This window comes from Uncinocarpus reesii, genomic scaffold (assembly GCF_000003515.1).
Source record: "Uncinocarpus reesii 1704 scaffold_2 genomic scaffold, whole genome shotgun sequence".
Classification (NCBI taxonomy): domain Eukaryota; kingdom Fungi; phylum Ascomycota; class Eurotiomycetes; order Onygenales; family Onygenaceae; genus Uncinocarpus; species Uncinocarpus reesii.
The window spans coordinates 4,118,771-4,132,287 of record NW_003052499.1 but is presented as its reverse complement, the minus strand read 5'-3'; the positions used below and the strand labels follow the sequence as shown (position 1 = coordinate 4,132,287).

The 13,517-nt window shown below is 48.2% G+C and overlaps 6 protein-coding genes across 6 annotated transcripts in view; 3 read left to right on the top strand and 3 right to left on the bottom strand.

Moving 5' to 3' along the window:
• The window catches only part of UREG_04355 (uncharacterized protein), a gene marked incomplete at both ends in the record, with an annotated part of 3,818 nt that extends 2,960 nt beyond the window's left edge, over positions 1 to 858 (bottom strand). Inside the window, 2 exons of the mRNA XM_002544792.1 lie at positions 13 to 529; positions 782 to 858. Of these exons, the coding sequence (XP_002544838.1) occupies positions 13 to 529; positions 782 to 858 (594 nt within the window). The remainder of the gene's footprint in view (positions 1 to 12; positions 530 to 781) is intronic.
• A 268-nt stretch (positions 859 to 1,126) lies between these two features.
• On the bottom strand, positions 1,127 to 1,662 carry UREG_04354 (uncharacterized protein; the record flags this gene model as incomplete). The annotated part of the gene is made up of 2 exons (XM_002544791.1): positions 1,127 to 1,525; positions 1,579 to 1,662. 2 exons carry the CDS (start codon positions 1,660 to 1,662, stop codon positions 1,127 to 1,129), a joined length of 483 nt encoding a protein of 160 aa, XP_002544837.1.
• A 1,431-nt stretch (positions 1,663 to 3,093) lies between these two features.
• UREG_04353 (uncharacterized protein) lies at positions 3,094 to 5,967 on the top strand (the record flags this gene model as incomplete). Its single annotated transcript, XM_002544790.1, has 4 exons — positions 3,094 to 3,281; positions 3,352 to 3,425; positions 3,493 to 3,644; positions 3,700 to 5,967. 4 exons carry the CDS (start codon positions 3,094 to 3,096, stop codon positions 5,965 to 5,967), a joined length of 2,682 nt encoding a protein of 893 aa, XP_002544836.1.
• Positions 5,968 to 6,556: 589 nt separating this feature from the next.
• On the bottom strand, positions 6,557 to 7,735 carry UREG_04352 (uncharacterized protein; the record flags this gene model as incomplete). The annotated part of the gene is made up of 3 exons (XM_002544789.1): positions 6,557 to 6,680; positions 6,742 to 7,431; positions 7,482 to 7,735. The coding sequence occupies 3 exons, from the start codon at positions 7,733 to 7,735 to the stop codon at positions 6,557 to 6,559; spliced, it is 1,068 nt and encodes a 355-aa protein (XP_002544835.1).
• A 668-nt stretch (positions 7,736 to 8,403) lies between these two features.
• Positions 8,404 to 10,913, top strand: UREG_04351 (uncharacterized protein; the record flags this gene model as incomplete). Its single annotated transcript, XM_002544788.1, has 5 exons — positions 8,404 to 8,496; positions 8,611 to 8,715; positions 8,770 to 9,144; positions 9,235 to 9,898; positions 9,952 to 10,913. The coding sequence occupies 5 exons, from the start codon at positions 8,404 to 8,406 to the stop codon at positions 10,911 to 10,913; spliced, it is 2,199 nt and encodes a 732-aa protein (XP_002544834.1).
• Positions 10,914 to 12,236: 1,323 nt separating this feature from the next.
• Positions 12,237 to 13,485, top strand: UREG_04350 (uncharacterized protein; the record flags this gene model as incomplete). Its single annotated transcript, XM_002544787.1, has 2 exons — positions 12,237 to 12,789; positions 12,842 to 13,485. The coding sequence occupies 2 exons, from the start codon at positions 12,237 to 12,239 to the stop codon at positions 13,483 to 13,485; spliced, it is 1,197 nt and encodes a 398-aa protein (XP_002544833.1).
• Positions 13,486 to 13,517: the final 32 nt, after the last annotated feature.

The window sequence follows — 13,517 nt, the reverse complement described above, 5'->3', positions numbered from 1 at the left end:
TTCCGCTTCAACTGTTGCGAACATTCCGGAATCCCAATCAGACGAAAGTCCCACGCTCTCCAGGAATGTCGTAAAGTCCTGTACAGGGTCGCCAAGGTCTGCCAGGTCCAGAATTGACGGTTCGATTGCATAGGCGTCTGTCATTGGTCTATCTTGAACATGAGGCGCTTTGCGGACCTGAACTGCTTGCTCCTGTTGACCTTCCAGCGCAACATGGCTCGCAGCATGGGAGAGAAGGTTTAGATCATAACCCCATGACGGATTATACTGAGTTTGCTCTACGAGTTGAGGAGCTGGCACAGGGAGATCGGATCTAGACACGGATGGGTGCTGGATGGGCAGACTATCCGAAAAGGCCAAAATGCGCGAATCACTGGCGGAAGGTTGGGAAACGGGGCGTCCCGCGGGCGGCGGAACGGAAGTAGGGGTGGCAGGGATCTGGATCGCGGCTGGCGCAGGCCGATTTTCACCCCTGGCAGCTGCGGTTTCCGCTGGATGTACCAATCGCTCGTGGCGAACAAGCAGGTCACTGTTTCGATTATCACATTAGCATACAGAACTCATTTCGCAGGTCAGGGATCGAACGCACCTCCTCGCAAAGCACTTGGTACATATCTCACAAGCAAAGGGTTTCTCTTTGGTGTCTGCAAGATCATATCAGTTGACGGAGCGCGAGACAGGCGATATCAAACCCCAAAAGCTTGGGGCGCGCTGGGTTACTCAACGTGTGCGGAGATGCCGTTGGAGATGTTCTAGTCGCGCAAATGGGCGGCTACAGTACTCGCAGGTCAGATTCTTGCGATTCGTTGACGCGCGTTTCTTCTTGATTTTTGCTGGAGCGGTGTGAGTCTCATCCATTTTCTATCGATCCGATGCAGAAATCCCTTGACGCTTGCCCCGGCGTCCCCTGCACTCGAGGCGGAGAAACATCGAGGTCAATGAGGGGTTGGCGGCGGAGGGGCTACCGGCTGCGTCACGTGGTCGGCTGTGGTGCGGGGAACCTTCCCGTCGCAACTTCTATTTTGGGTACGCTATGGCTCTTTCTACTTTGGGACATTTATTGACATTGTATTCCTTCTTTATTTGGGCATGGCGGCAGAAGGGGCCGCACTTTCCCTATTAGTTGTCAGTAGCTCGTTGGTGGTGGTGCTTTCCCTATTGAGTGCGAGATCATGTAGCCGGCTGCCTTTGAAGCTTGACCTCTTAGGTAAAGAATGTCATGGCTAGTTGGGTCAAGGATGCTTGCTGCCTGAGATGGGGAGACGGGGGAGATTATCCAGGGCCGAATAAGAGAGTGCTGCCTCGTAGTTGCCTCGTAGATTTCGTACAGCGGTTTATTCACAGAATAGCTGGGATGAGAAGGAATGTAGACAAAAGCATCTACTAGGATAGGAAGAAGGAGTAGCAGCCCAGTTCCTTGAGATTCGGATCCTCCTCGAAGCTTGTTGGATTCAGGTATCACTGGTAACGAAGCTTGTGCCCATAGAGGCCATTCGCGACACCGTCCCGCGGCAACATGCCTTTTCTCCGAAGGGTATCAACCATATTTTGATGGATGCCGCATAATGGACAACGCACATGCTGCATGACCACGGGCTCAATCCGTTTATGCCGGTGGAGAAGCAAAGGGAACTCCTCCCGCAACTTTGAGACACCCAACATAGTATTTTATGCGAACGTCTACCCACAAGGGTTCATCCAGCTTGAAGGGGAAAACGGGTATCGTCCGCTGGCAAGTCACTAGGAGTTGAATTCTGTTTATGGCTTAATTAGTGCACCAGTTCCAGGTTTAAAAACCCGCGATACGTCTCTCAAACAGCGCCAGTTGCGTCAAAGCTCTAGAGCCCTCGCTCAGCAAGGCGTTTTTTTTTTTTTTTTTTTTTTTTTTTTTTCATGCATGGCAGCTGAGGTCCAAGGATGGCCCCTTAATGCTATTCTTGGGTAGATCACAGCTAAGCTCTGTAGAGACATGTTGAGCGAGCCAACAATCTTTGGGATTTTGGACAAAAGGAGTGAGACGGGTATTTTCTCGAAATGATATAGAGGCGATTCGAGAGGCTATTTTTGCGTGCGTTGAGGACAGTCCTGAGTCCGCAACCGATCTTTCCAGGCAGTGCTGGCTGCATGGCGATCGCTGCAGTGGGCGCCAAATTCGTTTCAGGGTCCAGACACCTGGAGAGAAACAACATAGCGTTAGTTGGAGAGGACAAGTTCACGGCCAACTGGCAATAAAGAGAACCCCACAGGGCCAGAAACCGCAGAGAACCGAGTTGGATTGGATGGCCGAGGGCCAGCGACAATATCTCAGGGAAGATATCAGGAGGGTGGTTTGAAGGCGAGACCAGGGGCCACAGAGCCAATCGCGGCACCAAATCTGTAACGAGCCAGGGCGCGGGCTGAGTTTCGGAGCCAAAAAGGACGAACTTGACTATTCTGGTCACCTCCATCCACCCTGCAGCTTGTGAACCTCAGCATCTGAGCATCCCGGGCCTCTGCTCCCAGTTCTCTCTTTGTCACTCATTTATTTGAAGCGTTATTTCGACTCGTCGGTCTGAGAGAGTTGGTCGACGCTGAAACTGTGTGGGACGACCACCGTTCCTGTTCGCTCCCCAAGTCTTGTCTCATCCAAGGTTCAGATGAAACACGGCCGCCGCCCGACCTCGAGAAGTCTCGCAACCTCGTCGTCTCAAAAAAGTGCTGTCCCGCCGAGTGTCTTTCTCGTTTCTCGTCAAACGAATTTGTTTCGTGAATAGCCCAGTTCCGTCCCGAGCCACAGCGCCTATTCACTCTTCAAGCCGTTAGCTGGAATCAAACGCAGATCAGATCGCTCTGAATCCGTTGTGTCTTTCAAGATGTAAGCCATTCCATCCATCTGCGGTTGATTTATCCTGAATGAGAACTCGGCTAAGGCGTGATGTCAAGAAATAGCCCCCCGCAACCATTGCCTTCTCGCTCGAACGACAAAATGAACGCTTCCCGTTCAAGAACCCAATCTCTCTGAACCTTCACAGCCAATCACCACCATATAACTAAACCTCATTGCCTGTCCATTGTCTTGGATAGCTATATACGCCTATACGCAGCATCATCGTCATGATGCTAAGTACTCAAAGTCCCCACCCAGCGACCCTACCCTCTGGACCTGGATCAGCAACGACGGTAACATATATGACCTTGCCGAGCAAAAAGCAGTCTAGCTCAATGTTGAATCGTGAAGGCGTATTTTCAAGTCCCACGGAGTCTGAATTCTCCGAAGGTTGTGATGGATTCGACTCGGTTCGGTAGGATTGCAACTTTTCAGTCTCTAGTTTTATTTTTTTCGGCGTTCGACTAATGTAAAAATTCACACAGGTCGTGGGACGAGAAAAAGGTAGCGGACTGGCTGCATAGCATACGCTGTGGACAGTATGAAGCGATGTTCAAAGGTACACCCGCATTGAACTCGGCCCGGCTACACGAACTGAACCACTGGCTAACGTTGTTGCTCCGCAGCAAACCACTTCAACGGCGATAACCTTCTTGATTGTGATCAGAGAATACTGCAGGAAATGGGAATCAAAAAGGTTGGTGATCGGGTTCGGATTTCGGTTGCTGTCAAACAATTAAGGACGAAAAGCGTATCGAGTCGGAAAAAGAAGAACAGAGTAAGAAATATCCGCTGCTCTTGACTTGTTATATGTATGCTTATAAAGGAACTAGGACTCCTTCCTGGCCTTAGATTCATCGAGATTCACTCCACCCTCGTCTGATTCACCACGCCCGTCCACCGCCCGTCAACAACCCTCTGGAAGCCGCCAATGGCCCCGTCAGGATAATGGCAAAAGCTCACCGCGACCATCTTCTCCTACCACTGAACAGGATCGTGGATTGCGACCGTATCGATATGCAGGCGCCAGTCCAGCGGAGAGTACTCGACGGGAACAGAATTCGACCTACTTCTCTCGTCCACTTGACTCCTCTCAGAATTCCAGGACAACTACCCACATGAGACAAACTCCCAGTATCGATGGACTCACTATGAGCTCCCTTCCCCCAAATTCTCCAGTCATCAGAGTTATATACACGGGCGGACAAACCAAAGTTCTAAACGTGAAACACTGTAAAACGGCAGATGACGTGATGCTAGCCGTGCTCAGAAAACTACTCCTCCCTGAAAGTCATTTTCGAAATTATTGCTTCTACGTCCTAGACGGCTTGGACCCCGATCCAGCAAACTGCAGGCGAATATCCGATGCGGAATTGATGCAATTATGCGATGGTTCTGGCCGCGCTGAACGTGGCCGATTGATATTAAAGAAACTCCATGCTGGCGAGCCCGATGCTGAGGAGCTTCAACGGTCTGCTCAACTCGCGATGGATGAAAACCAGGTTGCCCACATAAATGCACTCAGCACTACTAATGTGAGAAATCAAATCAAACTTCAAAAGCTCACTGGCGAATCATGGCACAATATAAGACAGCCTCGGTCGCCGTTAACGGCCACGGATCGCCACAGGGACGAATATCCAAAAGTCCTCAGCCCAACAAGTGACCGTCAGCAAGGCACAAAACTAAGGTCTTTCTTTGGTGCTCGCCCACCGAGTGAAATGATTATCCATGAATTAACTTCCTACTTCCCAAGTCATCAAAAGGCGGACATTGAAAAGACAATGCGTCTTTCGGTGAGAAGGTCCCAACGTTTGAGCCGTGCCGCTAGCCGCCTGAGTGTCGTGAGCAATATAAGTTTAGCGTCAAGCTTGAAAGATGCGCCACCTATTCCAAGCATTGCCGATACTTGGTTGGCGGGAGGTGGGCAGCAAGCCACCCGTGCGTCGAGGCCGCTCTCCGTCTCCAGGTTTAATCTTCCTCAAATTTCCTTCCGTGACTCGATAGCGTCGTCCAACCTACAACCATTGCAAGAGGAATCTCCCGTGGAGCCAAATCGTAAATCCTATGTGTCCTTCGATAGTGCGTCTGAAGCCACCCCGGGAGAAACTAGGCAGACGTTCCTTGATGAATCCGTTTGCACCAATAATACGGATGGCGGAAGCTCACTGAACGAAAGGTTGAGCATGCTCGTAGCGGAAGATGGAGAGGAGGACGACGTCGGATTGGCCGATTTCCTTGCCGGAAACAATTTCAGCAATCAGAATTGGATGAAAGGCTCGTTAATCGGCGAGGGATCTTTCGGAAGCGTCTTTCTGGCTCTTCACTCGGTCACCGGCGAACTCATGGCGGTGAAACAGGTTGAACTTCCTTCTGCAACTAAGGGAACGGAATTTGACAATAGGAAAACGAGCATGGTTAATGCGCTAAAGCATGAAATTGGCCTTCTTCAAGGCCTTCAACATCCAAACATTGTGCAATACCTCGGCACATCAACCGATGACCAATACCTAAATATTTTCTTAGAGTATGTCCCAGGGGGTTCCATCGCGACGATGCTCAAGCAGTACAACACTTTCCAGGAACCTCTGATTCGGAATTTTGTCCGCCAAATTTTGTCAGGTCTTTCGTATCTTCATAGCCGCGACATTATCCACCGGGACATCAAAGGTGCAAACGTCCTCGTTGACAACAAAGGCCAGATTAAAATCTCGGACTTTGGTATATCCAAGCGAGTCGAAGCCTCCACAATGCTCGGAGCCAGTGGCTCAGGACACCTACACCGCCCTTCCCTCCAGGGGAGTGTGTATTGGATGGCCCCCGAAGTTGTCCGGCAAACAGCACACACCAAAAAAGCGGATATTTGGAGTCTTGGCTGTTTAGTCGTTGAAATGTTCATTGGCGCCCATCCCTTTCCGGACTGCAGCCAGCTCCAAGCAATTTTTGCCATTGGAAATAATCAGGCACGGCCCCCGGCTCCGGAAAACGCGAGTAAAGAGGCTACGGCTTTCTTGGATATGACATTTGAAATCGACCATGAAAAGCGACCAAGTGCCGATGATTTGTTGAATGATCCGTTTTTGGAGACCATGATTGCTTGATGGGCTATAAGCTGATGCCAGGCGATTGATGTCCGGTGGTCTTGACCGGAGATATCCGCCCGTTTCGCAGTTGTATCTTTTTTTGTTTTGAGAGCCATGTCCTGCATTTTAAGCCTTGCTTTGCGTGATGAACTGGTATACTTGGTCAAAGCCCATTTTGGATAATGCCCTGCTAGCCTGTTGTATGAATACTTTTATTTCAATAATCATTATTGAACCACAGATAGATTTATATATATGTGTGTGTGTCTGTGTGTGCGCTGGGAAAGCAATCTAAAATAGCCATAACTACTCCGTACTTGAGCTGCTTCGGTCAGCAAGACACCCTTTTGCATAAACATACCATTATTTTGAAATTTCAGCCAGTTCCTGGATACCGAAAACTAAGGTATAACAAAAGTAAATCGATTTGACTATTGTACATACATATACATGAGGAAAAGAAGAGTTCGAATACGTGAGTATATTTAACCAAATTCCGTACCCAGTGTCCTGCGATGCAAACTAGACTGCATACAAAGCCTTGGGGCAAGGGTCGTCCGTCGATTATAGGTAATAGCTCGATAGGACAAGTTCATTTGTGCTCTTTTTAATTGACATATTTTCCATAAAAGGGAATGCCCAGGGCATTTAGTAACAATCTCGCGTCTTTGTCCATCTGGGCACTAGTTTGGATGGTGATGTGGCAGCCTGGGATCATTTTTGGAGGATACCTAAAGGAACAGTGAGTCTACTTTTCCAACGCATTAGACGAAGAAGGAAAAAGGCACTCACATGTCGTAGTTGACTTCAATTTCAGGGAACAGCGCAACCATATGTGGATCCAAGCCAAGCGTGATATTACCGCTGCTGTCACCGCTGCTACCTCTCACACCCTTCCAATCTTTGATTCTAGGCATCACGATATCCACAAGCTTCCCGAAGAAGTGATACATGTTTTCTCCACGGAGCTCTGCGGTGACGGAGACGTATGCCTTGCCAGCAACAACGCCCCAAGTTGGCACGTTAGTCTTCGCTTTGTGAGTTTCCACTCTTACGTTGGTAATGGCTTGAATGGCCATTCCACCAACATGCAAGGCGGCGGAACCATTGACAGCGTCGCTGATGTGGCTATGGACAGTGATCTTCTCAAGTTTCGGGATATTTCTAAACGAAATCGGTTTTCGGAGCAGGCGGAGGACGTCGCCGCCTCGCGGGCCACGTAGGGGTCTGTTCTTATGATACGGAGAGCTGTCGTCCCACGATCGAAGCCGTTCGGCTCTCGGTGGTGGTTTGAAGCCGGGCGGGTTGTGGACGTAGCAGAGAGTGAGAATGTCAGGGGCGATGGTCGTTTCGTATGTTTGCTCGACGCGAGAATTGGTAAACGGGCCAGGGACAAAGAGTCGGGAGGAAGGATCCCATTCTGGAGGCGGCCTGTGGGGGTGGAGAGGGCCTTTGTCGTACTTGGGAGAGCGGTATTGATACCTGATAAAGGTATTAGAAATAAGCCCCGTGAATGGATTCAAATTACGTACCGACTTCGAGGCAATTGTTGCCGCCTCGCTCTGCTTCTTGCAATCGGATCAAACTTCTTGGTTGTCTCATCGCCCACCGTGGAATTCTCAAAAAAAGATGTACCACTCAGGTCGGCTTGGTCGGTTGCAGGAGGAGAGGTCGGCGAGTCTGTGGAAGCATTGCGCCGTAAAGACGGTATAGGCGAATATATCGAAGGTGATAAGCGTCGGGCAAAAGCCCTCGATAGCTGACTGAAGGGTTCGTGAAGCGCCATCGTTCCGATTGCCCTTGCAGCTCCTTGTGTCTTCCCGTCTCCTCGTCGCAGAAACAGCGTTGGGCGGAAATTTTGGCAGCTCTTATATCACGTGATGAAATTGGATGCTAATGTAAGCAGACGAATGAGTCAGCAGCCCTACGCGGGTCGAAGCGGGTCCCCTGACGCGCCAAGAAGGCTAAAGATAGCAGGCACCCTGCTTTCCAAGAGGGGCAAGTTCGAGGGATGTGACTTGATCATGAGTTTGACGAGAACCGCCGAGAAGTCCCAAGGTCAACCTGGAACACTGCTGCACGTAGCAACATTTCTATCTTGCTTCATCGTTCGGTTTTATTTTAGTCTCAGAGCTTATTCCACACAGCTGAGATATTTGACTTGATGAAATTCCGGGATGTTTTTACCCTGTTCGCCGCTGTCGTCAGCTCGTCCTTTACAGGCCGGTCTCCCGCTAAGATCTGAGCATATTCGCATTCATATCTGCAAGTTTCAGGAACCAGTCAGTCTGCAATTTTAGGCGCCTGCCTTCATCCCGCTCCTCAGGCGATCCGCTGACCGGATTCACTCCGTGACCAGGCAACATCATTCCTCCAGATCGATCGATAAAAGCCGAGTGAACGCCAGTTGCTTTGTATCTTCCATCGGATAATCAAATAAATAATTACAAGAATATGAGCGGTAGTATCCACCGGTTCCTCTCACGGAGAGACAGGTCTCATCGGCGCAAAGATCTGTCCGGATGGAGGTTAAAACATGTTTCGGCCGTGAGTGACTTCATCCCTTGCCGCTCATAAACTGCCGTTATTCTGTCCTTTCGATCCGATATCAAGGGTTTTACTTATTAACTTTTTAACTGACTACCTTTCGCATTGCTATAGGAATCTACGTCTGACTCCGCTCTCGCACAAACATGGAAATTGTTCTCTCCAGAACAAACAAATGCTGAAAATAACTGGCAGCAAGCCAAAGTGACAAAACAGCAGGTACAACTGCCATGTTTAACTGTTGTATTATACAGACTGCTGAACCATTATTAGATCGCTGAACTTACCCAGCGCGTGGTGGCTTATGGTATCCCAATTGTTAGCAAACAGCAATTCCGATATGCTCTTCAATCTAAATATGCGGATGGAGATGTTGAAAAGGCGTTTGAACTTTTGGTGATAATTGAGGATTCGATTGAAGGTATTCTTAGAACCTATAGACCCAGTACCAAACTTCTCGGAGCCGTAAACAGGGAGGGGGTTACTTGCTACCTCGATGCACTCCTGTTCGCAATGTTCGCTCGCCTTGACTTCTTCGAAGGAGTTCTCTACAACACATTTGAAGATGAGCCTAGAAGGAATCTTGTGATATTGTTGAGACTCTGGGTGAACCTGCTCCGATCTGGGAAATTAATCACCACTGATATAGTAAGTATCACTAACTTTACTTCAATTCACTTACCTCTCGAAAACTTTACTCTCTGTCAACTCCGATTACTTACGTTGCTCGCTGTCTAGACGAAACAGCTTCAAGATGCGCTTGCTGCATGCGGCTGGGCTGATGCAGCATTATTGAGGCAACAAGATGCATCAGAAGCATTTGCGTTCATCACAGAAAAGTTAGAGTTGCCCTTGTTAACCCTGAAAATGGATATCTTTCACACAGGCAAAGAGAATGCGGGAGACGACCACAGATTTATAAACGAGAGACTTCTTGAAGTTGCCATACCTCCTCCAAAAGAGGACGGGCCGGTTACCTTGGAGGAGTGTCTAGAAGCATATTTCAATAATCGAGTCGAGGTTAGACGGTTCCTTCAACAACATAACACATCACATTCCGTTTCTTCCATGGACTCCTTGTCAAAAGCATACTCCACTCACGTCGAACATGTGGAACTCGACGGCTCCGTTAGTTCGTCCTCTCAACTCTGCTCCTCTGGCCTGGCGCCATTCCCCGAACTCACAGGAGAGCCGTCGCCGTTACCTGATTCCCCGATATCCCCTGTACGTCCTCCAAGGGTTTACCGTACTTCCAGTATTGTACGGGAACGGTTTTTCCCCGACAACGATAACCTCAACGGCAATTCTGAGGGAAGTATGGCGCGGCCAGTAAATAGACTCAGGAAAGGGAGCATGCGAAAAGAGGTCTTGATGCCTGCATGGCAGATATTTAGTTTGATTCGTAAGTAACCCTACACCCCAAATACATAAACCCTATTCTCATTTGAATTATAGCGTGGTACACAGATAGTATTCCCGCAAATGACGCCGAAATTGCGACGCACTTCTCGACTAAGAGGCCCATATTAGGAATGTGTTTAAAACGATATTCGGTGTTGCCCGATGGTAAAACTGTTCGGCTAAATACCTATGTCGATATCCCCACCGAAATTGGTCTTCCTCACTTTATCAAAGATGATAATCTCGAAGACGATGCCCCTCTTTTCGGAAATTTCAAACTTTCTTTGCAAGCTGTGGTTTGCCATCGAGGAACCTCTGTCGACTCGGGCCATTATATTTCTCTTGTCAGGGGCACTTCTCTAGCCAATTCCGGGTCTTCGTTAAGTGAATGTTCACTTGCGGACAACTTGCCTTTCGGCCACAATGATTATTGGCTCCGGTTCGATGATATTGCCGAAGAGCGGATCACGATTACTCATATTGAGAGAGCATTAAAAGATGAATCCCCATACCTCTTATTTTATCAAATCCTTCCCATTGATGCCGATCCCGCCGATTCATGTCCACCGCCTTATGAAGAATCGGATAGATACGGCGATATATTGTTTGAGAAGGGTATATATAAAGCTATACACTCTAGCTCGAACGGTGATTCGCAAGAACTAACTCGGCTAGATCCGTCGATAGAGGATCCGGACTGGCTGCAGGTGAAGCCGCCAGATGAGACCGCCTCGAATGGAACATGCGATATCTCCCAGAGTATCTCCAAATCTTCTCAGAAGAGAAGCCAGTCTCGGAACAAATCCAGTTCGTCTGAAAAGAAACTGAGTGCTGCGTTGTCCTATCTATCCCGCAGGAAGAGTGCCGAGCCGCTTTCGGCATCACCAAGCACGGAAAGTACCAACAGTAGACCGCAGAGACATTCGGAAGATATGTCGAGGGCTATTGAAAGCAATATCCGACCGATGCGAAGTGGGAAAGTGACACAGCCTGACAGGGAATGTGTTGTGATGTAACAGAGATGTTCAAGTTCAGTGATGCAGCCGGCATTTATTGCAGGTCTTGGATGATCCTTTTGATGAGCTTTGCTGTATTGGATAGTTAGCAGTTTGGCGTAACTGGCGGAAATCATGGGTGTTGAGCAGGTGAATAGCATTAGAGGGCTTGCATATCCTGAAATCATTACATAGAGCTCCATCCATCCTGAGAAAGTAGATTCTTTTGATGATCAGCAAGAACTCCCTTCATTGATAACGTATTTAGAGTTGGCTTGTCGCTAGGAATCCTTCTGTAACATGGCACCACTGAATATTTATAGACTGTACTCCGTACAAAGGCTAACTAGCTGATAGCTTGACTACAAAACAATATCTTGAAGTCACCCAGCGTTTCGCAGCCGACCAGGCACTGTTTCTCCTTTCATATCATATTCAACATTGTTTGGAATTCAAAGAACATGCCTGAGAGTCTGACGTCGACACAAAGCCTGGCAACGGTTAAGCTAGAGATTTTGTCTCCACGGCACTTCGAGGTTTTGCAACAGTCTTTCTAGACAATCCTTTCCACTGATCTGGTTAAAGATGCCCAACTTGTTGACGGGGGTCCCACGCGTGATGGCTATCGAGACTATTTCAATGAGTTTCGCAAAAGCTTCCAGAACAATATTCATCCAAGCAATGTAGCTTTGGAAGCTGTTGAGTCTTGCTGTTGAAATCTAAATCTTGATAATACTCAAGTCAGTGCAAAGGTAGTAGTCATGGCCACAAACTTCCCATCTTGGAGGACAATACTAAAGCTTAGCAGCCTGCGCATGCATTCCAATACACTAACCCTGGATCAAGAGAATTCCACTTGCGCCTGATTGAGATTATTGCTGTCCTCTGCCATGGCATCGCCGTCCACCTGTACCAGACTTATGATGGAGGCTTTCATAAGGCAGGTATGAACGGATTATACCTGAGAGGCGGGCACGCTGTTTTATCCGCGGTGAGGACCTCCCAGGATATGCGCAGGCTATGGAAGATTGGGCAAGGAGAACTGGAAATGGTTAGGGATGCAGGCAGCTAATGAAGTACATACTTGCGGAGGGCTTGTTATTGAGATTCGGAATGACAGAAAGGCCTGGCCAACACTTTTACCCCTCAACAATCCATGAATCAAAGTCGAACTGCCCTGCAAAATCTGTCATATTTCAACACACTACATCTCTCTCTGCATTATCAATAGTGCCAGCTCGACACTGCCAGTATATAAAACCTCACCTCTCTCTATCAACACACTACTTCCCACTATTACTTGACATCAAACCCACAGCATCCTGCCTTGCAAGCCTCACAACAATGCCCCTTTTAGCGCCCCCTACCGTACCTTACCTCCCTGATGATGATGACTGTGTTGACTGCGGCGACTTGATTGACGAATCTAGTGATGTCGCACTCGAAATTGTCGAAGAAGCTGAAAGTGAAGCTCGATATGGAGAATGTCCCAGCCAATACTACCCTATCCAGATCGGAGAGGTCCTCAATCACACATACCGCATAGTTCATAAAATTCACCATGGTGGCTTCTCGACTGTTTGGCTTGCTCAAGATCTGAAAAACCAAAAAATTTTTGCAATCAAGATCATGGTTTCTGGTTCATCAGAAGAACATGATTATCAGATGCAAACTGCTATTCATCAGACAGTTACTGATATCTCTCATCTAGTTTTATATGAGGATGCCTTTCTTCTTCATGGTCCGCAATCTAGCCACTTTGCTTTTGTCTTTCCATTCCTTGGTCCCAGTGTTGGATCTCTTGTAGGAAAGCAGCTGCACATTTCAACTCGCATGGGCGCTAGACAACTATTACAAGCTTTAGAGGGTTTACACAAAGCTGGTTTTGTTCACCGAGGTAAATCCTTTCCAAGTGGTATCTATCATATTTGGAAGCTAACACTGGTTAGATATCAACTCTATGAATGCCATCTGGGGCAGCACTCTTCCCGAAAATCTCAGTGTAGCTAATCAATACAAAATCCTTGGTCGGCCTCAACGAATGTTGATACATGCCACTTGGAAGCAGGCAGAACTTGTGAGACCCATGCAATTCCCTGTCACACATTGTTCAAATATGATCTTTCTTGCAGACTTTGGGATAACAACCCCAGTCAGTCATTCAACAATCCCAGATGGACTTCCACCTTTTGAATATTGTTCGCCGGAGCGCCTTCATGGTGCCATTCCTCAATTCTCTTGTGATATGTGGAGCTATATGTGTCTTTTTTCATATCTTTATTTTGGCTCTAATCTCTTTCCTCACCTGAAGGACGTGGTTACGTATATGGGCCCGTTACCGAAGTACCTAAAAGGGAAATATCTCTGGCCCAAGTATAGCAGAGATCAGTGGTATGATCCGAATACCGCCATTACTACAAGCCTCGAGGAGCGAATTAGATATCAACGACCCGCGATGGATTCAGCCGAGAGGAAACTTCTCATGTCCGTTTTGACCAGAGGTTTCTCCCTCATACCCGAGCGCCGCCTAACTGCGAGTCAATTGCTCCGAGATCTAGATTTTAACGCTCTTATCGACATATATTGTGGCTAGGGCCCACTTCAGCTTCGCGATTTCAGGCGCCG